Genomic DNA, 24,511 nt, shown 5'->3' on the forward strand with positions numbered 1-24,511 from the left:
TTTGGATAATATAGAAAATCATTTGCCTGCATTTTCAGAACAGAAAAAGCTGATGGAGAATAATGGCTTGCCTTAGCTAAAGAAGTAATTTCTTTTTGTGGATAATTTTATTTTGTATTAAAAAAAAGAAAGAATAAAGGGGGAGGGGGAGCGTATGAGAAGAGAGAAGAAAACCCCGTTGTAGAGCAAATTGCGAAGATTTTTTCTTTTTTTTGTAATACAAACGCTGTTCTTACCAGAAATGAAGGAACTTTTATCATGGTTTGAACATACCGCATTTCTCCCACTATGGGACCTAATAAACAAATCGGCCCTAGCATGGTTTTATTGCGTACTTTTAATACGAGCCCTACTCCTAAAATAAGCACTAATTAAGACTGTCTTTCAAAAAAATGCCTAGTGACACAAGAGTGTAATACTACCATGGGGAGGTAAAGAGCAGTATCTGCAAATTTTTCTTTTCTTATCTTTTTGCATTTTTGTCATATATTTAACTTAAGCTTTATTGCACAAGCTTGCTTATTTAGTTTCCGCTGAAAATAAAGTATCAAGTCAAAAACGTTCAGTATGGAATTCAAAGTACATTTCTTCAAATGTCTCAAAAACTCATTTCTGCAAATACCGGCCTTTTGCTTCACATTGCAGATTACTCTCACACAATTAGGAGCTCTGGGGCTCTCCTAGGTAATTTTTCAATCTGAAATCCCTGAAGAAACACACTTTTACGCTGTCTCTGACTGTCCTAAAGAGAGAGGCAAGATACCCCTGGATCCACGTCCGAAGGTATGATTGTCATTATGAATTTGTTTATTTCAGAATGTTAATTGAAAGGGAATAAATGTATTAAAAACTTGGATAAATGTATTTTTTAAATTTAAATAAATATTGAACCTGAGTAAACGTACTTCTTTTGAAACCAAATAAATATGTTTTTTGAACACGAACAAACATCAATTATCACGCATAAAAATAGAACATCCTCTGGCAGTAAGCCCTAGGTATCTTTGGCAACAAAAATTAATATAAGACCAGGTCTTACTTTTGGGGAAACACAGTATATTAAATATAGAAAAAGAAAGGTGTACAATGTTACAGTAAGTAAATACATTTTATTATCTATTACATACTGTACTATCTCCCCAATGTCCATCTCTCAGACTGGCAGCAAGAGTGGGACTCAGTGACGCTCCAACACGTAAGTACTCCCTGAGCCTTCTGGGAAAATCTGTGTCCCGTAACTGCAATAAGTAGGTGTCTGGTCCACACTGGTAGCTATCAAAGTAAATGAAATTTCTGAATCAGGAGTTAAAAAATGTATTGATATGAAAGGGTTATACAAGGATGAAAAACAGATCCTTATAAAAAAATTAGAATTAATTGAAAAAAAAGAAAACTCACATAACTATGTACAACATTTCTCATTCCTGATTGTTAAACATTTGTATTAGAGATATGACATCAATGTTATTAATACATCCACAAGAAACGTGGTTTAAACTAGTTTGAATAAAATGCATATGAACTTCCACAAGCAAATGGCCCCCAGAAGAGTGATTAATTTTACAGTGGTTGTGTTCATTAATCTCTAACTACCACATTTGAGCAGACAAAATATAACTCAAATATAATGTAAAACACAGCCAAAAAAAAATAAGAGTGATTAAAAATACATTTTTTTTTTCAAATTAAACTAAAGAATTCAAATTAAAAAAAAAAAGAGCTATATATGCATTGAAAATAAAAAAAAACATTTGGCTGTGTCACTGAAAATGAAAGACTTTATTTTTGACTAAGAAAATAAAACACACACATACAATAATAAAATAAAACAACTTTGCGACTTGAACTCATAAACACTTACAATTTGAATTTTTTATATATTTAGGTTATAAAAGGATTAAATATAGTATTAGTTTTTCACATAATAAATTACTTGATCCTTTACTCGAGTATGTGTGTGTGATTCTTACTTGCTTTCTGATCTAAAATCTATTTCCTCTCTGTTGATTTTCTGCTTGAAAGTGACATCATCAAACTGAGAGGGTTTAATGTGTGCTCGATCCAGTTCAGGTTCAGGACTGCTGGGAGGCGTGTAGGATTCACCTGGTGGATAAATCATGCGACTTGGGTGATAGAAGCATGATTCTAACGTCCTGCGACGGAAATACCTCTTGCATGAAGCATTTGCATACTGTGTCAATGAGAAAGAATTGATGAATACATTTCAAATCATTAACTATTACAATATATATATATATATATATATATATAAAGACATCTAAACCCAGGAAAAACACTAAGATATCCTAACGTTGCTCTGAGGCGACAATATATAAATCAAATAGTACAGCTCACCCAATTTTTCCATTTTTTCTGGTAATCCTTCAAGCGGTCCAAGTTATTCAAATGGGTTTCAGATCCTGAAGGCTTATCAGAACAACTCTGCAGAGAAAATAAGTAAATAAAAATACTTCAATTTTTAAACATGCTACAGTACAGAAATATTTTTCTGGTGTGAAGCTTTCTTACTTTGAACCACCTATGATTAAGTGCTGATTTGACATCTAAACGACCTCTATAACAAAGAGAAAAATCAAAATAAACTGCTAAGAGTCAAATAATAAAGTCAAAAATCTCATCATTTAAAATAACATTTACAATACAGTCAAACTCGCTCATAATCAGCTCTAATTTAACGATAACCTGAATATAACAAGCCAATCAAAAATACTTAACTGCTACTAAGTTAGATCTATGGGAGTATAACTCGCTTTTAAGGAGCAAAGTCCGGTTAAAAATAGCAATATTTGTTTTGATTTATCAAATTTCTGTTGACTTCCAGCTTATACTTATGGAAGAAAAATCCTTAACATTTCGAAGTCAATTGGAAAATAGTGATGAGTCATTAATCCAGAGAACAAGCACTGATGAAACTTTTTTTTTAAATTTGTCAATTCAAGAAGCATTTGAAAATCATATATTTGTTAATGGTAATGTTATCAAGTCTGTGAAACTTACTTTTGAAAATATTGTAGCTAAAACTCAAGCTAAAGCAGACGAATAAAAATAATTAAAGCAACAACAATAACGACAAATGTGAAAATCTTCAATCTGAATTACTCTTAATAGACTTAAGGGCTTTGGATATGCAGAAAAACTTCAAACTTTTTCAAAGCTAGGGGTGCCAATGGAGAGGATTCACGATCTACAAGTATTCCCTGAAAAGCAATAACACAAGAAAGAAAGAGACAGCAAGACAGTTCAAAGCACATTAACACTAGAATTACAGAAGGGGCCATTTTTATCTTATTGCTAACTGCTTCTCTAAACTTTTATATAAAAAGCTTAATCCTTCCTTGAATTTCCCTAAATCAACGTGCTGTGTACAAAATACAGTTAAAAAAAAAAAAAAAAAAAACAGAATTTTTTTAAAAACCCAAACTAAAGTGCTATACTTAAAAGTGTGGGCAAGTATCATTTTTACCCCTTAGAAAAAAAAAATGCAAATACATTTATTAATGCTAAAACAGAGCAGAAACTTGAAAATGCCTCTTGGAACACATCACTGCAAGAACTTTAAGCATGTATAATGTTTTTGTACATAAAAGGGAATATTAGTCACTAGTTTCTGAAATGCAACTGAAACAGCGTTGGTTATTCTAAGGACATTATAAACCTTTTAAAAATATTTCATTACATACATCCTTAAAATAAACTGTAATTATTATAAATAAGTTTATTTTTAATTAGTTTAACAAATGAATAACATTATTTTGCAGTAAGTTACCCCCCTAAGGCAGAAATACATAAAATACACTGCCAGCTCAGTTATTTCATCCGAGGACTGCAGTTTCGTGCTTTTTAGCACTCATCAGCTCGGAATAGGAAATAACTGAGCTGGAGGCGGAAAACCTCTTAAAGGAGCCAAGAGAACCAAACAAGCTGGTAGCTAATGCAGAATTAAAACACCAGATGAGTGAATGCAGCAATGGTTTGGTTCAACTCGAAGATCGAAGGCAAGGTAAGATAGCAGTAAGCCGTATCTGCATTTTTTATAAAAATTGAGTTATGATCACCGGGTGACTCGTTGTGATATATTTCCCCTAAATACAATGCTTTATGATCGTTTGTCCATGGGAAATATTTTTTAAAAAATTCTGAAAAAGTTGCATTTGAATGAAATACATGGAGACGCAAAACTTTAAAAACAGCAATTTCTCATTTTAAACACGGCTGCAGATACGACTTTTGCGCTTAATACGGCAGAATAACAAGAAACAGCACAATTATGTACACTTTTATGAAGCTTTTAGTTAACAGAATTATTAAGTACATTCTTTCTTAATCAATGCTAAGGAGAGTTTAAATTAACTTACTGCGGATCAAAGACAAGCAACTTTGACATGAAATCTTTTGCATCATCACTTACTCCAACAAAGGCATCTTCAATAAAGTTGATTTTTCCCTGTTGCACTCGAGTCAAAGTTTCTCTGTCATTCTCACCCAAGAATGGAGAGATGCCACTCAGCCTAATGAGTTACAAAATAAACAAAAACATTCTATAAATTGAAATATGTTACAGGCTTAAATTTTCTTTGGTCATTTCAAAAGTGCACACGACCTCTATAGAGCTAGATGATACTTATATCTTAAGATATTTCCAAGAACAATATTAAACAAAATGTCACAAAAGTACATTCATAATTCCATCTGTATAATATAAAGTACTTTAAATGGAAAAATCAAATGAAAATTTAAACCAATTCTCAGCAAATAAGAAAAATATTATTCTTAAAACACTTTAAAGCACTCGTACAAGCAAAATATTAACTAGATGTCTGCCTTATTCTCTATTCACTGTAAAAATTGTCAAAAAACAAGAATTTTTAAGAGAAAACTTACAAAAGATATGTCATGACACCAACACTCCTGGAAGAGAAAAAAAAAATCATTAAAAACACAGTACAGAACATGAGATACCTTTGCAATGCAAAGAAAATAAAAATATAGCATGTAGAAAAATCAGACCCAAATTAATAAACGAACAAATTTTGCAACATTAACCTATGTCCAACCACTCTTAAGTTTTTGAGGGACAGAATTGAGTCAAAAAATTTTGAAACAAATATTGTACAAATAAAACAATAAAACAGATTTTACTAAACTATTTATCTGTTTCAAAGTTAGATATTGTTCCAAAAATACTGTTAACCCTATTTGGAATAAAACAGTTTAATTTTAAACTCCATGAGACTCTCCAAAACATTTAGCGTACACTGGTGTATGACACTAAGAACATTGTTTGATTTTTATCATATTTTCAACTTACTCTCCAATTTCCAAGGTTTTCTCTGATATTATAACCAGTAACGTTTTTCATCCTACCATGTAGAATATTTTACAGTGCTGGTGGGTACACAGAGAAGATTATATACATTTTTTTATCATATTCAGATAGCTTTGACAATTTTATTACATCATTGTCAAGTTTTATTTTTAATAAAGAAACATCAATGGACCCTTTAAAGCCTTATATTAGAATTTTTGGATCTATCCTCTTTCTATAGAGCCCTCCAAGCTTGGTTTAACTGTCAAAAAAGTTAAAAACATTCGCCAAAAACATTTCTTTACTACTATGTTGATTGGACAAGCTGCCACAAAACTGACTAAAAGATCAAATTTCACCATTTGGTTGTAATAATATTCTATTACTTTTGGCTGTTTATTTTCGATGTATTTTTCTCTGTTCTTGAATACTGGGGTGTATTTTTCCCCCTGACAGTATGACCAAGATTTAAGTCTGAGTACATGTGCTGCATACTATTTATAGTTTTTTATTAAGTCTTTTAGATAATGTTAGAAAACAGAATGTTTTATGAAATCATATAGGTAATATCTATTTGGGTATAAAGCCAAAATGCCTATTTTTTTTCTTAATTCTTTTTCTTCTTCTTTTAGAGTCATATTTTCAAATTTTATGTAGCTTTCAATCTCATTGTTCAACGCCAAGACAACCATTTCAATGGCAAAAATGTAGGCAATAATACCTTATTTCAATTGATTACAAAATTCCATTGAAAATAAGTATGGCTTTAAACCAAAACTGAACCAAAAATCAGAAAAAATCATTTTTTTGGTCAGAGAACCAAAACTAGAACTGAAAAAAAAAATTTTTTTTTTGGTTTGATCAGTCTTTCTTCAGTCATTTTGCCACTCTAACCAACTTACCAATATTTCCCAATTTAACTTCAACTACATCATTATCATCATAGATGTACATTGCTACAATTATGATATGAATGATGAAAACTATATTTTTAGTGCAAACACATGAATATGCAAATACATTTTTCCATTCAGAACCGAACTGACTACCTTTATTTTTGGCAGAACCAAAACCAGAACTGAACCCAGTGTATATTTTTAATTAAACCAGAACAAAAACTGGAATAAAAAAAAATTACAGTTCAAAGCCATGAAAATAAGCAAGAAAATGCATTTTTTTTAAAGAAATATTTAATGCCTAAATTAGTTGAAATTTATTATTATTTATTTTAATTATTATTTTGAATTTGGTGGACAACAAAAAAAGAGAAAACGTAAAGCCAAGACGAACATACCACATATCGGAGAAGAGCGTTGCTGGTTGCTTATTGGCCAATTCGGGTGCAACAAACTCAGGATGGCCATATTCCAAGAAGTGATCTTTACCAGGCAACAAGCGAGCAGAGAGGCTAAAGTCCCCACATTTGATATCATAACTGTTCACACGAGACACCATGACATCTCCAATCTAAGAGCAGTAAAAGCAAGTTGTCTTAAAAGCAAAATTCAATTCATTATTACGTATTTTTCTTCACCATGCTACATGAGCCAAATATTTCAGTTTAGGTAACTAATTGTTTTTTATTACAGTCAATTTTTTTTATTCACATATGAGACATTCAGAGGATGTCCTCGCCATTCTGCCAACACAGCATTTCTTTCCTCCCTGTTTTTCCCATTCAATCTTGCATTTTGAGACACTTAGAGTGGGAAGGAAATTTTAGTGTCCTCAAAACGGGGGTAAACCGTCCAGAGCTAATGCGTATCAAGTCCCTCAACAACTTGATTCACTTTAGCTTGAAATGCTTCATTTAACATAAAGCACTTACAGCTCTTGTATGAAGCTGTATGAGGCGTTCAACTCTAAAGTGGATCAAGTTGTTCAAGGAATTGATCCATTTTACTTCTGAATGCCGCACATTTGTTTTGCAGGTTGAATGAATTCACAAAATGCACCATGAAAAATGTTCATAGGAAGAGAAAATGTCAATAACACATTTTTTTCATAAAAATTAAGAAGTAACAATTTAAAATATGTATTTTGAGAGGGAGTGGGAAGGAGGGGTGGAAAAGCATTAATTCTTCAAGAAGAAAAAATTAACTAAGAGGAAGCAAAACACACATACACACACACACAAAAAAAAAAAAAAAAAAAAAAAAAAAAAAAAAAATCTGTTATTTAACTATAATTTTAAAATATTGACAAAAGAAGTGTGATATAAAAAAAATTGATAAGTTTACAATATGCTATATTATAAACTTATCAATTTATATGTTTTTATAACTATAATTTGAAACAAATAATCTTTTTCTAAAGCTATTTGCCAATTTAAAGTCTCTTTTCTTTGTTTAGAAAAAAATAATAAAAAGGGCAAACAAAAATTTAAAACTGAAATTAAATTTAAAAGTAGCCTTAATTTGGGTTTTTTCAACAGAATAATTGAAATCATGAAATGAATTCATGATCAAAGCTCCAAACACAAGGAAACAAAACAAAAATTTTCTTTTAAGAGTTAGAGATAACCGAATAGGCAAGACGTTAAGAAAAAATGACAGATTGTTCTACAACCTTTCTTTATATCTATTTATAAATTATGATTACAGTCGACTCCCGCTACAACACGATCCAACCTACGCGAAATGGCTATAACACAATTTTTTCACCAGTAAAGAGTTTTAGACCTAACGCAGATTCCTCGCTCTCAACACGAAACTTTTCAGAAAGGGATAGTGGTGCGTAAGTATCAGCTTTGTTATTGGTTACTAAGCACTTTTTTTCGTGAATGGACCTTCATCCCTTTGGCATCACTGAGAGTGGAAGTTCCCACACCGTACCAGTCTGAACATCGCTTACACAAATAACTCTACTCCACATTTTCTATCTATGTTTTTCATTCTAAATGCGAAAGTTGATGAAATATAATGACACCCAAGAGCGCTGTCTCATCTAAAGTTTGTGAATATAGAAAGAAAAAAGAGAACGTTTCTGACAATGAAAGAAAAGCTAAAGCTTCTCGAAAATCTGAAACTCAACTAAAAAGTGCGTCAAAGGTAGCGGGACAACTAGGTATGAGTGAATATTCCATACGTACAATTAACAGTCAAGAAAAGGAAATCCGTCGAAGTTCACCGAGTTGTATCTAAGTAAAATGCAAAAATTATGAAAATGGAAGTTGCTCTTGTATTGTGAATGAAAGAAACCAGGAAGTATTTCAAAATTTTCAAAATTTAAGATCACGCAGCATAAATCATTATCATCCTCACTTTTTTAAGTTACAAATATCATTAGAGAATTTACTGTAAAGTACAACTATAGTGCATTTGTTTTTCTTACTATATACCGTACTGGTTTATTTTATGTCTTTCTTTCCCATTGATCATTGATTTTGTACATTGTAGTAGTATTTTATGTTAAATAAAAAGTTTTTTTTTAATTTAAAATACAATTTTTTTTTGTAAGAAACACTACTGTATGGTTAAGAAATGGTTTTTAACAGTTTGAGGTGGTGTTTACAAGTATTTAAAATAATTGGATATGTTTATAAAAGTGTTTAGAGATACCCTTTTCCACAACGCGAAATTTCGACTTACACGAAGGGTCTTGGAACGCATCCCTCGCGCAAATCGGGACTTGACTGTACAATAAGACAAACTCGTAATTCCTTTGTAAGCAATTTTACGTATAACAAATTAGCTATGAAAAATTTTGTTCCTGAAAACAGCAAAACAATTTCAGATAAACACACTAATGTTGCAGTTCAAAACCTTAAAATCTGCACATAGTTAAAAGACAAAGTAAAAAAAAAAAACTACAAAATGCATTAAACTAATTTTCAACATTATGCTATTACTTAAATCAAATATGATTTTTTAACAGTTTTTACATACCGTCAAACCAAGATGTCCAATGTAGCGGCTGTGCATGTAATCAAGTCCTTCTAAGACCTGATGGATATAATAAGCAATTTCCCTTTCAGAAATTCCACCTTTTTTTATAATGGATTCTAAAAGCTCACCACCACCACAACTAAAACAAGTTAGGGAAAGCAAACACTAGTGTATAATTTCATAAATTAAGTGGACAGTATTGAGAAATTCGTTTTGTACTCTTTAAAAAAAATGCTTCAATCATACTGTCAAGAAAGCCAAAAATTAATGAGTAAAATTTTATTGATATTAATTCAAAATAAAAGGAAAAATTAATAAATATCGAAAGGTCCAGAAAACGAACCTCATAGTAAGATAAAAATAATAAGTATGTGTGCACACAACTCAAAACTATCAGCAAGTATGAAAAACATATGCAGTGGACAGTCAAAATTTTTAGTAAGACAATCACAGTTTAGAGAGACATTTGGATTTCGATAATGTATCCATGAAAGCAAAACGTGAACTTTTTTCATTAATAGGGAAGTTTTCGATTTTTTCAATTTTATTTTTATATGATAGAGTAACATATATGAACACCACAGGTGAAAAAAATTTTGCAATACGATAAGTAGTTTTTTTTTTTGAATTAATTTTTAAGGTTCACACGATTGTGACGTCTAATGGCACAGGAAGTGATGTCATGCGCTCTTCCGCCGCGCTTAGCTGACAAGGAGAAGCCGAAGGAAGTTGGCTTAGAAGACGAAACGTAAGGCTTACCTTTGTTGTTTAACTCCTCCCGTTTCTGGAATATTGAACCTCTCATCCTCTCGTAAATAATCGAATACCATCATTGATGTTACTTGAGGAAGATCATTAGATTGTGCTTTAACGAATCCAACCTCCATAGTGTGTTCAAAAGGATTATTGAATTTCTAAAAAATAAAAATATCAGCGCGCTCAAAATGTCCATAGACAAAACAAAGGATCTTCAGTGGAAGGCTGCCCATTAGTGCCCTGTGACGTAAGCTTGTGACGTTTTAGAAGAGTGCACTTTCGTGCATGGATTTTTAAAAATTCATTAAAAATCAATTATGGTGTTTTAAAATTTGGCGATGGTGAATTTTTTAGTTTTGAGGGTCAATTAACAGTATCCAATAGTCAAAATAGGAATATTTATTAGATTGCAACTTCCCTATTTATCTACACAATCTGAAGACAATCAATGCCAAAAATCAATATAAATTAAGAATTATCAGGCAATGCATGCATCTACAGCAAATGTATCTGCACAGCAGCAAATGTATCCACGCATCACATGAGAATGTACTTCCACATTATTTGGATATGTCTAACCCTAGGCAAGAACTAAACCTTTACATGAAAGAGTATAAGGATCGCACATTTCCAACTTAGATAGGTTCATTACATTTCTCATTTCCCCCTTTTTTTTAAATTTATTTTCAAAAAATGAGGCAAAACGTTCCAGATTTCTTCCTTACAGTAGTGGGTTGACTTACATGCAGGTTTCAACATTTTCCAGATTTTTCATCAAAAGTAGTGGTCCAATTAACTCGACGTTAAATCCCGGTTATCACAAATTTGCCATTTCAACTGCGCTTGCGCGCGGACTTAGCTTTTTGGGCTTTCTGTTTTAAGATTTCATGTTGCTTGTTTATATTTAGGCTGAGCGAGAGTCCAACCAAATTAATGAATGCGTTAGAATATTTTCACAGCGATTTTGTAATATATTATATGAAACTACGGATATGAATAACTGATAATCTTAAGAGAAAAATAAAACTTCAATATTTATTGGTTTGGAAATATTTATTTAACATAAATGTAAAACACGTTGTGTACTTCAAAAGTGATTACAATATTAGTACAGAAATCCGTCTTTTGCGGATATTTTACGTTAGGCGTAAACAACTTAGTTTTATACATTTTTATTTAGGTTGAGGGTTCGGCTTTGTATTAGAAGTGATGCTGCAATTCTAGTACGCTCGTCTGAGGTTAAAAATTTGGTCCTGAAAAGAGACAGACAAATCAGACACCGAATCCATTAATAATTAAGACGCAAAATTCGATCTTTACCGAGGCCTAAAAACTAAATCAGAGAAAACTTGTGATTTCTAATTTTTATCTGTGGCCATCTCATATTTATTACCAAACTTAAAATGCTTGTAATTAATTTTAGCAAGATTTTTGAAATCAGTTAAGTTCGCGCGCAAGAACAGTTGAAATGGCAAATTTGTGATAACCGGGATTTAACGTCGAGTGTCCAATTATACTTAAGTATGTATGGTACAAAAACAACAATAAAGATGAAATTCCTAAATTTGATGCAGTGTAAAAGGATACATGTCGGTAATCAGTGCAAGGGTGTCTTTTGTTTCAAAAGCGTCTCTGAGTCGCACTAATTTGGGATGGCAAAGCTGATTCATGATCTCCATCTCGGCTTTCATGAAGTCTTTCAGCTTCCCTTTTCCATGCATCGTCTTGGCAGCATAACTATCTCCAGTTTCTCTTTTGACGGCATGGTATGTGATGCCTTGGGTTCCTCTGGGGGAGAAAATCAGCGCAATCAATTGAAGAAAGAATAAGTAACCATGAAAATTTTGACAAGAAATGGAATTGTCATAACTAAAAGAAAAAAAGTAATAAGAAGTATGCTATTTATGTCAAAAGTGTGAACATCCAACTAGCAAATGGAAGTTCAAACTTCTTTACCTAAAAACACTACAAACTTCAAAAACTTGCAATTATATATATACATACATATATATATATATATATATATATATATATATATATATATATATATTTTTTTTTTTTTTTTAAATGTCACAGAATGTTGACAGTAGGTGAGCCTTCCTAACCCAATAAAACTAGGAAACATATACGACCCCGATTACAAGCCGGGCCCCAAGTTTCCGACTTTTTTGACGTAGCTACCAGTCGGCTCTTGGTGTAAAACCTTGGAAAAATGAAGAATAGCAATTTAAAATGTCCAGCTACATAATAAAATGTCAGTAAAATTTTTCACCACAACATCTTATTACGACTAATCTTTGAATTCTTTGCTCATCCACGAAATTAAGATTTCATATCCACTTTTGAATTTCAATCTATCAAGTCTTGAAACAAGTCTCATGCTCTGACTTGAAAGACTTCATTTGTTATTCAGAAAGGAGCTGGAAGGTGTTTAGAAAAGCTCATCAAAAGTAGCGAAGGGAATGCTGAGGATCAACTCTTGTGTGAAAAACGTGACTGATATTGGATGTTGAATGCAGTATGAAAATGTTTTTGTTGAAAATACTTTTGTAACTACAATATACTGGCTCCATTTCATTTAAAAAATATGCATCTATCTAGTTTCTTAAATAGTAATTAATAAATATAACTGTGACACAGCATACCTCAACGGATTGAAAATTATCTGAAGTTATTATTTCATTTCCGTATCCTGTAAAATTACTTCTAGCTAACATAGCTGATTTTGCAAACGCAATGAGAAAATGTTCTTAAAAAGTTCAGATTCTCACTTTTGCCATATTACAAAATTCAACATCCAAAGAAAGAGTGCATACACAATTTTTATCAAAAAAGTGACTGAACAGGTTTGTATTTAAGGGTTTTTTTTAATAATAAAATGTATTTTTAAAATAACAACTTTTATGAAAAAAAAGACGGAAAAGGATTGTATTTAAGAATTTTTTTATAATAAAATATTTTACAAATTTTGCCATTAGAAAGATAAAATTTAAGAAGTATACTACCTTCCAAGTTCATCACCAATATCGTAAAAATCTTCAAACATTTTCGTACGAGGTCTCACCGGGATTGGACGACAGTACGTTTTCATATCGAACATGTCTTCTGAATCTACAGGGAAAAAGAAAAACTGAATTTTCATAACAGTATTGCATTGCAGTATAATTAAAGTAACCAGGTTTTAATATTGTTTCCCACACATTAAAAAAAATTTTTTAGAACTAACAGAATTTTTTGGACAATCAATTTTTAGTAAATATGTGTACTAGCGGGACCACCGTGACAAAGCGCGCGCTCCATTCTTCGCCGCGCGTTCTTTCTACCCGGGCCCGGAACACAGTTGAGTTGAGTCACGCTAAGCGATCGAACGTTTTGCTTCGTTCGCTGACAATATACTCGATTGCAAGCTTTTTTTCATTGAAAGAGCAAATTAAATTTTCTTAAAATGTGTTTACCCAAGAATTGTTTTCCACAGATTAAAGTATAAAGAAAAAAGTAACAACAAATAATTTTGAAGCAAAATATTTTCTCAACAAAAGGTAAAATGGTGAAAATCTTCAAAATAAATTTTCTTGAAAACGTTGCTAAAAGCCTGATCATCCAAAAAAAAAAGATTTTTCAACAGAAACAAATTATTAATTGCATATTATACATGACAATACTATGAAAATGTGTTTACCAATAAATAGACAAGGTATTTTTTTTATTGTTATCATTATTATCTTGTAATTTAAAAATCAATATACATTCCATCAAACGTTTAAGATAATATCGATACGTTTTCGAGCCTTTTAGTGGCAACTCTTAATTTCATTAAAATATGTAATATAAAATTAAAAAACAGAAACAAAGAAAGGTTGAAAATGATGTCATTTTTTGATAGGTCTTAAGATAAAAATATTTCTGTGTACAATTATTTTGCACTGAAAACATATCCCAACTAAGCAAGATTGAGTTGAATGGTTTTTCAAGAATATATATACTAAATCATATTTATAAATTCAATAGATAGGTCAAATTTAGAGTTAAGACTTCCTTTTGAAAGACACATGAAAGGTTCTCATATCTCTTTCTCTATCACACAGTACTTATCAGAACAATTATTATTGTAAAATAACCACCATTAGTTCAAAAAGTAAAAATAGTAGGTTAAAAAGAGAAAAACATAGAAAACGTTATATACTCATGCATATAACCAAAATAAATAAATTAAATAATTGAATATTTTACTAAGGAAATAAGAGAAAAATTTAGCACTTTAAATTCATTCTCCTATAATTTAAACCAAATGTGCAGCTAAAGTTTAAAAATATATTTTTTTCTAAATATTCATTAAACATTGCTAATCAATTGCAGATGCACCGAATATTCAGTTGATATTTGGATTGATATTACATTTTTACTTCCAAAATACCAATTCAATATTTTAAACTTATGAAATTACTTTTATTCACTTGTTTATCCATTCTAGAAAGATGGCATTTTAGAAAGTAATTAACATTAAAGTTATTCATGTAAAACTGAAAGATATTTGATGTTGTAGGTATAGCACTAGATTGTAAATTGAAGACACTATATAACTTGCAATATGCTGTCTGAGATTCAGCAATCGAATTGTTAACTTTCCTTTTAAATCGTTGAACAGATTTTTTAACTTAATAAAAACAATGATAATCTGAACGTTTTTACTAATCTTTAACGCAAGTGTAAAGCTGAATTTAAAAGATCGGAAGGATTCCTTTAAAAAAGCAATAGAGAGACTAACAACAAATTCAACCTGTAAGAAGTGTGAAACAACTGTCTCACGCAAACATTAAAACATAACCTTAATAAAGGTTACTAAATCATTTGAAGTAACATTTCAGATCACTTACCTTTATTTCAGTTAATCATCAATTCATTGCTTACAGAAAGGTGAAAGGTCAAACATTTTCAGTAACGGTCGTTGGAAAACGTAAAGCAAAACATTGGATTGTTGATTTGAATCTCAATCGCTTAGACTGTAGCGCCACCTAGGTTTTTCTTAGTTGTTCCAGGCCCGGAAGGACCGAAGAAAGCGCGCATTTTTGTCACGGTGGTCCCGGGTACTAGTAATTCCATTTCAGTGCTTTAAGGTTTCATTTGTTTGTATAAATTTAACTCTGCATGATCGTAAAGCAGTGTAAGAAGATAATCTGTACAGTACAATTTTTTTTTTTTAAATACACAAAAACACCACTATAAAATACTAAAAGTTGAACTAAAAAATAAAACAAATCAAGCAGGATAAATTTTAACTTTGAAGGAAATCTGATTAAGAAGTCCTATGGACATTGAATACATTAAGAAGTAGGTTGCCACCCCTAAGCCAGGGCTAAGGTTATGTGCAGTTTACCGACAGCTTGGTTATCATTCATTGACTGCCATTTCATCCTTGTTATGGACTCGTCAGCCTGGAATATTTACTAATAAAAAAGCTGAAAGTCTCTCTGTCTGTCAGGATCTCTGTGACACACATAGCGCCTAGACCGTTCAGACAATTTTCATGAAATTTGGCACAAAGTTAGTTCGTAGCATGGGGGTGTGCACCTCGAAGCGATTTTTCGAAAATTCGATGTGATTCTTTTTCTATTCCAATTTTACGAACAAAATTATCATAAGATGGTCGAGTAAATTACGAAATTATCATAACGTGGAATCGTAACACGGGCACAAACCCATTGGCGAGATACGAAATTATCATAACGTGGAACCGTAACATGGGTACAAGCCAATTGGAGAGAAAATTCACCATACATTATTTGCATATATACAGGCAAACCAAAAGATCTTTTAATTTTTCTATTACGGGCAAAGCCGTGCGGGTATCACTAGTAGGGAATAATTGAGCTGGAGGCAGATGTCATCTCATTGAAGTTGAGAGTGCCAACAAACTGGTAGATAAAGTAAAATTGCAATCTCTGAACGGGATAACCAAGCTGGCGGTATATTGCATGTATTGAGTACATTGTTTTCCAGTCGAAATTATCATAACGTGGAATCGTAACACGGGCACAAACCCATTGGCGAGATACGAAATTATCATAACGTGGAACCGTAACATGGGTACAAGCCAATTGGAGAGAAAATTCACCATACATTATTTGCATATATACAGGCAAACCAAAAGATCTTTTAATTTTTCTATTACGGGCAAAGCCGTGCGGGTATCACTAGTAGGGAGATAATTGAGCTGGAGGCAGATGTCATCTCATTGAAGTTGAGAGTGCCAACAAACTGGTAGATAAAGTAAAATTGCAATCTCTGAACGGGATAACCAAGCTGGCGGTATATTGCATGTATTGAGTACATTGTTTTCCAGTCATAAAAAGGCTACAATTTCATAAACCAAAACTCACAACTGAAGAACGTGCTATATAGAAAGTAACTGCATCTGAGAATATAACCATAAAAGTGTTTGGCATGCTCTTTAAAAAAATTTTTTTTTTGAACCAACACAAACAACACACCCAAGAATAAAAATGCTGAAATTTGTAAATGAAGTTCTAACTTTTTGTATTCTTCAGATAAAATACACAGGATTGAATTTAAGCACTCTTAGGCTAGATATTTGCTCGGGGTACCAAACATAAGGTAGCAACATAGCTTTAGTTAAGAATTATTGAAATCTTAAAACGTGTATAATTAAGAACTCAAATATTTAAGGAAAAGATCTCAATTCTAAAGTACAAAGAACTATTCACATCACTTATACTTATTTAGTTTTACATGAAATATATTTCATCTGAAAAAGAAAGGAAATAATGCCCACAATCAATTTAAGGTCCAAAATCAATGAGGGATATGAAACAAATAGGAAGGGTTTATGTTACATAACACACTTGATTGTGCCATTACAGTATTTCCACTCCCAATGAAAGGCTGTTAGCAGCAGCCACAGTAACGGCTGGCTAGCACCAACAATGTAAGAAAGTTTTTAAATGACAGAAGAAAGTTATAAGAATAACATAAAGCATTACAAACCTTCAACATTAAGGCTAGCAGAGCTGGTCGCTGTTCCAGCAATGTTTGTAGCAGTGCAAGAGTATAAAGCATTATCTCTGCTAATTAAATTGCTAATAAAGAGAGTACATTTGTCAGGTTCTTCCCACAGTATTTTTATTCTCTCTGATTCATAAAGTGGGTGCCAGTCTCTGAACCATTTAATCTTGGGATAAGGCAAGCCCGTGACACGACACTGCATTCGTCCTGTGCGTCGAGACATGGCCGTGGTTTCATCTAATTTTTGAATGAAGACAGGTGTCTCTAGAATAACAAAATCGGAATACTTTTAACTTTCACGAAATAAAATCAAATAAAGAAAATAGTGGTAAGCAGAACTTTTCTCACATTCAACACGAATAAATAAATGAAACCTTTATTTATTTTTAACAATTATTGGAAGCGAAATATATGCATAGTTAAAAACATTTCAAATGCAAGCAAACGTAATAATGGTCACACAATTACAATCCATCTTTATTTAAAATACAAAGGTTGAAAATATTTTTCAGCACTGGCGGATTTACCATGTCCCAGTTGCAAAGGAGCCCCAAGAGGATAAGAGCTCTGATAGGTATTCATAAATGCACATGATAAATGTTTTACATAGTCTTATGATAGGCAAAGGGGTTCTCAAATATGCATTGCGACAGGTTCCCAAAACCTGTACGTCCCCCAATGTTTCTGACTAAATTTTTGAGTTATATTTCTAATTTTTTTTTCATGAAATATGCTTGTAAGTGCTGAAATAAAATATCAATTCAATTTCGATTCACCTGCAATTAAAAGTTTGATCTTCATGGTCGCTTCTCCTTCGTCATTGACTGCCAAACAGGTGTAAGTACCCACATGCTCATCAGTCATACAATCAATAAATACACATAATTTTCCATTTCTGTCTTGCAGGAATCCATATTTGTCTTTCCCAATCTATAAGAAAATAACTATGAAATTTGTACATACTATTATACAGTTACTGAACATGAGAAATTTCTTATCATAGAGGATGCAAACTGATTCACTATAAAAAGTTTGGGAAAACAAAAACTTTTTTTTTAAAATTCAGTTATTGAAAAAATAGCTCTTAATAATTTTTATTCATTTATTTACTTCTCAATGAATGAAAATATGAGTTAGACTACACTACAATAAACAGGGTTCATACTCAATTTGGATAAAAAATTTCCATGACTTTTCCAAGACTTTTTCATGACTTCATAAAATTTTTCATGACCTTGTTATATGAAGAGAATAGTACTATTTAATGTCAAATTTGCCAATTTTTGGAAATGGGCATTAGAAAAACTTTTACAAGAGTGCCATTACCCTCACTTACTCGTGATTGAAAATATATCAGTGCACACACTGCAGAAACTGATAAATTATTCTTATTAGTCTTTATCATATGAATTCAAGTAAAGTAAAAATATAGCGAATGCTGTTTCACTATATGCTGTAAAAATATAGTGACTTATGTCTAAAATGTCTAATAAATGTTTAATAAATAGGGCAGAATAGTAATGAATAGGACAAAAATTAAATGAGTCATTACTAAGTTTCCAATAATAAATTTATTTCATAAAAACATTGCCCTTTGGTGTCAATAGTGCATCTAATCACCCATGTAGCTTGACAGTATATTCGTTCTTTAAAGTAAAGCCATGTTTTTTAGTAAATTCATTTCTCTTCTCAGTTTCATTTTTCTAAACTAAATATTTCAGCTGGCCACAAGGATCAGTTTTGCGAACTCTATGTTGAGCACCACTTTTTAGAATTCCCTTATTTCTATGTTCTATTGCCTGACTAAAGTTTTTATTTTCTAAAGCCTTCAACATATTAAGATAAACTGATAAATTTCATAATGATTTCTTTACAAGTAGTAGAAACAAACTCGGGTGCAATTGAATTGAGGGGGCGTAGCAAAATCAAGAACGTGCAACTCCACTACTACAGAATATAAAATATGAGAAGTGTCAAAAATAATGGTGAATTCAAAATTAGTGATGCCCCGGTAGAAACATCACATTGCAAAAAAGGTGAGCGGATGCTACAGAGTCAGATGAAATTGGATTCCAAACTCTAATTTGTTTTTGGGATTGTTCAATTTATATGCACTATTACTAAATCACTCAACATTTCTAGAGCTCTTTTAGCTATTGTTACTTTCTTACTTGCCAAGACATATTTCCATGACTTTAAATAAATTTCCATGACATTTAATGAAAATATTAATTTTCCATGACTTTTCCAGGTCTGAAATTTGTTTATTATTTTTCCATGACTTTCCAGGATTTTCATGACCCATACGAACCCTGAATAAAATGTTAGTCTAAGTGAATTAGAAAAAAAAACTTACTTGAGCATCTCCTTTAAACCAGGTCACTTGTGGTTGAGGATGTCCATAAACCCAAAATTCAATGGTCACAGGCAAGCCACGAACACCATACATAGAATCCTCTTCTTTACGAACAAATCTCGGTGGGGCAGCTAAGGGTTGGCAAAATCAAATTAAATTACAGTATCACATCAAGCAGCATAGTAGTATATTGAAACAAAACTCTGATAAAATGACACACCAAAAAATATAATTGTAATAAGAACAATAAAACTAAGTTAACAACGTAAAAAAATGATCTCATGAATTTCAGTAATTAACTATAGATAGTACACATTTCAAAGTCTTGTATAAGAGGGTTTTGATATAACACAAAACACAATACATATTGACCTGATTTATATTATGTACATAATTAGTTTAAAAATACATAAACAAATATTTGTAAAAAGAAATCGTACAACACGGTTTTGATACTACATGGTACAAATTAACCATGTTATATCAGGGATACCTGTATACCTATAGGCAACATGAAACTAAATTCAGTCGTGATATTAACACAAAATATCCTGACATGCATTTAATTCCAATACTTTTGTAATGTCTCAAACTACTCTCTATCCCCTTCCACTCCCCCTTAGATTAGATCTAAGAAAAAAAAGAAAAGAAGGTGGAAAACTTTACCATATTTCTGCAAAGGTGGATGCTCCAACTCATAGTCCTTTGGTTTAAAATCTTCAGGTTTGGGAGGTTCATAAATCTTGCTGCGGTGGGCAATTGTGTAAGGTGAGGGATCGCTCACTCCATGCTTGTTTTCTACACGGATCCTGAACTTGTAATCTTGTCCAGGTCGTAAATCTCTTACGTCACATAGCGTGTCTTTAAGGCCTGAAAAATTCGAAAAAGAAAAAAAAAATAGCTAGAAATTAATACTAAACAGCATGGATAATAGCAACTTAAAACTAAGAATGTATAACATTCGGCAACAAGAAAAATGGATTTGCTGGTTAGACAGTGACCCCCCCCCTCCACCCACATACACCCATTTTACTTTTTGGACAGCCATGTTTCAAGACATTTATTCTTGTTTGCACAAAGGATTGTGTGCAGAATAAAATTTATTTATTTTCTAAAAGTATCTTTTTTTCTATAAATCTATTATTCAAAAATCATAAAAATAAATCCTGAAAACTCTGAAATTGTTGACCCAATAAAATGAGAGCAATAATTTTACAAAAAAAAAAAAAAAATCAAATATATTTAAATTCTTTCTACCCAAGCGTAATACAGTAGAAGACCGTTATAACGCCGACCTGTATACGCAATTCTCTATAAACCGCACTACTTTTCAAAAGTAAACAATAGGTTTTGAAGTGAAATTGAAATCCCTCTGTTTTGCTTTGCAAAAATAAAAATTGTTAGGCTAATTAAATCTTAAAAGTTTTTCATCTTTCTATCTTATTTTAAAGCTTTTAAATTGAAAATTAGTACTGATAATAAACAGAAAATACCAGATGGCTCATGAAAATGCAGCTGTTATGCAAACCATGAAGCTAGCAGATGTGCAGGATTTTGATTGTGAAACATATTTATTTGTGAATAACTAATTGTAATATTGGTGCTTTAATACTCATTGTAGATAAAACTCATTCTGAAGTGCTAATATATAGATATATTCTGAATATTAGATTCAAAATTTGTGAAATGATCTATATAATGCAAAAACCTGTATAATGCAAAAGCTCTGGTCCCAAGGTGTGTGTTATAACGGTCTTCTACTGTAGTGCATTTTCTTTCAAGATGAGTTGAAATGGCTTGGTTTTGTTCAAATCAGCAACAGACTACAAGTTCAAACGTTTAAGCAGGTTTCAGTAGAGTTCCCTGCTTAAAATCAGATGTTTTTTTTTTTGTCCGCAGGACTGTACTCAACATTATACTGCTAAAGTAACCAAGCAATATGCATATGAAATGGCATATGAAGTGCAGTGATTCAGATCTCGTGATTATATCTCAATTTAATCAAATCCAATATATTTTGCTGATTTTTATTCACGCTTTTTGCTACATACTGATCATTTGACAATTATATGAATAAAGTCCTTATAACAGAAAAATACCAAATGGTACTGGAAAAATTATGAAATTAGGAAATAACAGCCAAAGTCAGTAGAGGCTCTGCATCACAATTAATCTTGGTTATTACATAGTTTCAATACAATTAAGGACTTTCAAGGAGTAAACCATGGGTACATGATAATTAAGGTAGCCTACCAGTTTTGTAAGGAGTCCATTCTCCATCAGGGTGCTTGGCGAGCTCCAGATTGTAAGTAACAGGCACTCGAGGACAATTGGGTACAGATGGCTTCCATCCTAGAGTCAAAGAGGTATCGTCCATTCTGATGATTCTTGGCTTATCAGGCAATGGAACTGGAGCACCTTCATGATAAAATGTTTCCACACTTAATTCATAAACAAGGAAAAGTTATTGCTGTGATTGAATCAAATTAATTTAAAACTACTTTCAAAAGTAGAAGTAAATTCATACTTCCTCATTCCTAAATCTTCAAGTGTTTAATGAAATCAACATAAAAAAATTTGATATTAAAGAAAAGGATAAATATTTATTTTTGTATTCACTACAAGGATAATTTTCAAAATTTCTGAAGCCAAAGTATAAACCTGAAAATATTCACGAGCTACTCGCCACCTAGCGGCTAAACATCTTAATTTGGCAACTGAATAAAATACTTAATCAGCCACTAATTTCATAGATTTTTTTTTCTCAAAACAAGTCATTTCTATTGTAAAATAGTAATTTGCAAAGTAAAAATGATCTCACGTTCTCACTTTCATATCACCAATGTAAGAGAAAGGCTATTATTTGTTTCACTCTCCCACTCCACCACCGTTATGAATTAGAAAGCTCAAACCTGAGGGCATGTGCAAAAGGTTTCAACTCACCTTAGGGGTGGAGGAAAAAAAGAAATGCAGATGAATGAAGCTGCAGTTTACTTGTCAATTTTTTTCCTCAGCTTACATCTTAGAGTAATCACTTTTCCTTTTCAATAAAATATTCTTGATACAGTGGCTGCTAATGATTTAAAAAAAGGCTACTAGACTGAAAATTTGAATTATCAGGTCCACCTAAGTATGAGTAGCTAGTTTTAGTTTAAAGTTCTTAAGTTGAAGCCTTGTTAAAAGATGAAAATTAATTTTTGCATTTTATGCTAGCTTAAAAAGAAAAAAAAAAAAAAAAAATAGCCTACAGAAACACTGCATTTTTTTAAAAAATGAAACTGAATTTTTATTAACAGAATCTTGGGTTCAATGAAGCAACAAATAAACATACAAACACAATACTTTTTTGCTTTTCAAAAAAAAAAAAAAAAAAAACTAAATGTACATTTTAGAAAAATCAATGTATTTGAAATCATTCAAGTGCTTAGAAATTTACAAGAAGGATGTTTATGATAATATTGCATAATTTTGTAGATAAAGATAAAAATAATAAGAAAGTAAGTTTCATGATATGTTTTTCACAAATTCAGTTGAAAATCATTGTTTTGAAATTAATTTTCAAAAAAAAAAAAAAAAAAACTTAACATCTCATTTATAGCAAAATATAACAAAAAATTTTACGACATACCTGTTTTCTTAAATTTGTCAAAATCAACAAATTGGTCTCCCATTGGCATAATGAACTTTTGATCTAAACCTACAAAAAACATTAGTGATGAACATTTCTAAAAAAAATCAGATGCCTAAGTACAAAAAGTAACACAAAAGTTTTTTTCTTTATAAAAATTATTGATATAGCAAAAATTTATAAATTCTGCAAAATCAAAAACTGCCCTACCACTTTATAAAAAGTCATAACTGAATAAATCACGTTACAAAATTGAGTAAAAAAACCCCTAAGAAATATGAAATTCAAAACAATGGATATAGGATCAAGTGAAAATAAAACATTTTACCCTATTGTTGCGATAAGTCATAAAAAAACAAATTAGTATATGTATATATTCCATAGTATTCAAAAGCATCTTCGAAGAGTTTAAAAAAAATGTGAGAAAGAAAAAATATTGCAGACAATTGGGCTCTTTTGTTAAAAAAAAAATGTGATCTAGCAACACAAGTATGCCTTTAGGATAGTTACGATTTTATGTATGCCAATGTACTTACCAGTGTTTCCTTATTTAAAGAAAGTAGCTTAGTATTTTTTGGCAGCTACAATTTTATGCGAAATATGTTAAAATTGCAATAAAATAATTTTGAAGGAATGTTACTTGGAAACAGAGAAAAATAAATCAATAAATGTATACACAACATAACTGAGAGCATTACTTTTTTCCCCTAGTAGGTAAGAAGAAAATGTGCTGGAAAATTATGGAAAATAAAAATTTATGCATAACAGAGAAATTGTATTGTCATAGCTACACATTGTCACCTCAGAGCAACAGTAAGACATCTAATCCCAGAAATAACAGTAAGATATCCTAATCCTACTGTAGTTCTGAGGCTACGATATGTGAAATAAAAAGTCAAACTACAACTTTAACAACCAATATGTTAAACACGTGGAGCATATAATGTTGTTTGTTTTAATACATAGTGTAAACCTTTGCTTTTTAGTAAATTTGATATTTCATTTTAATGATTTAAAAAAAAATATTAATGTAAAAAAAATATCGCACAGCAAGTTTGAATAAAGAAAATTTATTTCTCTAATTTATCCTTTAGCGTTTTTTTTTTTAGAAATTTCATTTTTCTGATTCAAAGTCACACCATTTTTATCAAAATAATTTGTTTTACATGACATCTCTCATATAGTACAAAATGCCAGAATAATTTAAAAACCAGGTTAATAACTCATTACAAATGGTTTTGTTAACCATTATTTCCTAGTTTTGGTTATGGGTCATTCTCCAGAAAACGTAACTTTTGAACGCAAATATTTTTCAATATCGAAATCTTTTTTTTTTTTCAATTTTACATGAAAGTGGAACCTACTAGAAGTAAACATAAACAATGGCCCAGCTAAGTTCCAATTATTTTACTCCTACATAAAAAAAATAAAAAATGCCTTGTTCACGAAAAAAAAAAAAAAAACTTTTAAGACTTTAAAATCAAGGCCAATTTAATATCAATGTAGTAATTTTGTTAATTGTGCAAAAAATCAGCTAT

At 31.2% G+C, this 24,511-nt stretch overlaps 1 protein-coding gene across 4 annotated transcripts in view; it reads right to left on the bottom strand.

Annotated features, from left to right (window-relative positions):
- The window catches only part of LOC129221576 (obscurin-like), a 294,822-nt gene that overhangs the window by 30,477 nt on the left and 239,834 nt on the right, over positions 1–24,511 (bottom strand). For all 4 annotated transcript variants that reach the window (XM_054856083.1, XM_054856082.1, XM_054856081.1 and 1 more), the window contains 16 exons: positions 22,974–23,042; positions 21,599–21,763; positions 20,012–20,215; positions 19,346–19,476; positions 17,766–17,919; positions 16,972–17,253; positions 12,975–13,080; positions 11,557–11,757; positions 9,214–9,352; positions 6,621–6,793; positions 4,903–4,929; positions 4,377–4,529; positions 2,530–2,575; positions 2,356–2,442; positions 1,971–2,191; positions 1,128–1,272 (listed from right to left, as the gene is read on the bottom strand). In XM_054856083.1, coding sequence (XP_054712058.1) covers positions 1,128–1,272; positions 1,971–2,191; positions 2,356–2,442; positions 2,530–2,575; positions 4,377–4,529; positions 4,903–4,929; positions 6,621–6,793; positions 9,214–9,352; positions 11,557–11,757; positions 12,975–13,080; positions 16,972–17,253; positions 17,766–17,919; positions 19,346–19,476; positions 20,012–20,215; positions 21,599–21,763; positions 22,974–23,042 — 2,303 coding nt within the window. The remainder of the gene's footprint in view (positions 1–1,127; positions 1,273–1,970; positions 2,192–2,355; positions 2,443–2,529; positions 2,576–4,376; positions 4,530–4,902; positions 4,930–6,620; positions 6,794–9,213; positions 9,353–11,556; positions 11,758–12,974; positions 13,081–16,971; positions 17,254–17,765; positions 17,920–19,345; positions 19,477–20,011; positions 20,216–21,598; positions 21,764–22,973; positions 23,043–24,511) is intronic.

The sequence above is a fragment of the Uloborus diversus genome, chromosome 4, assembly GCF_026930045.1.
Source record: "Uloborus diversus isolate 005 chromosome 4, Udiv.v.3.1, whole genome shotgun sequence".
Classification (NCBI taxonomy): domain Eukaryota; kingdom Metazoa; phylum Arthropoda; class Arachnida; order Araneae; family Uloboridae; genus Uloborus; species Uloborus diversus.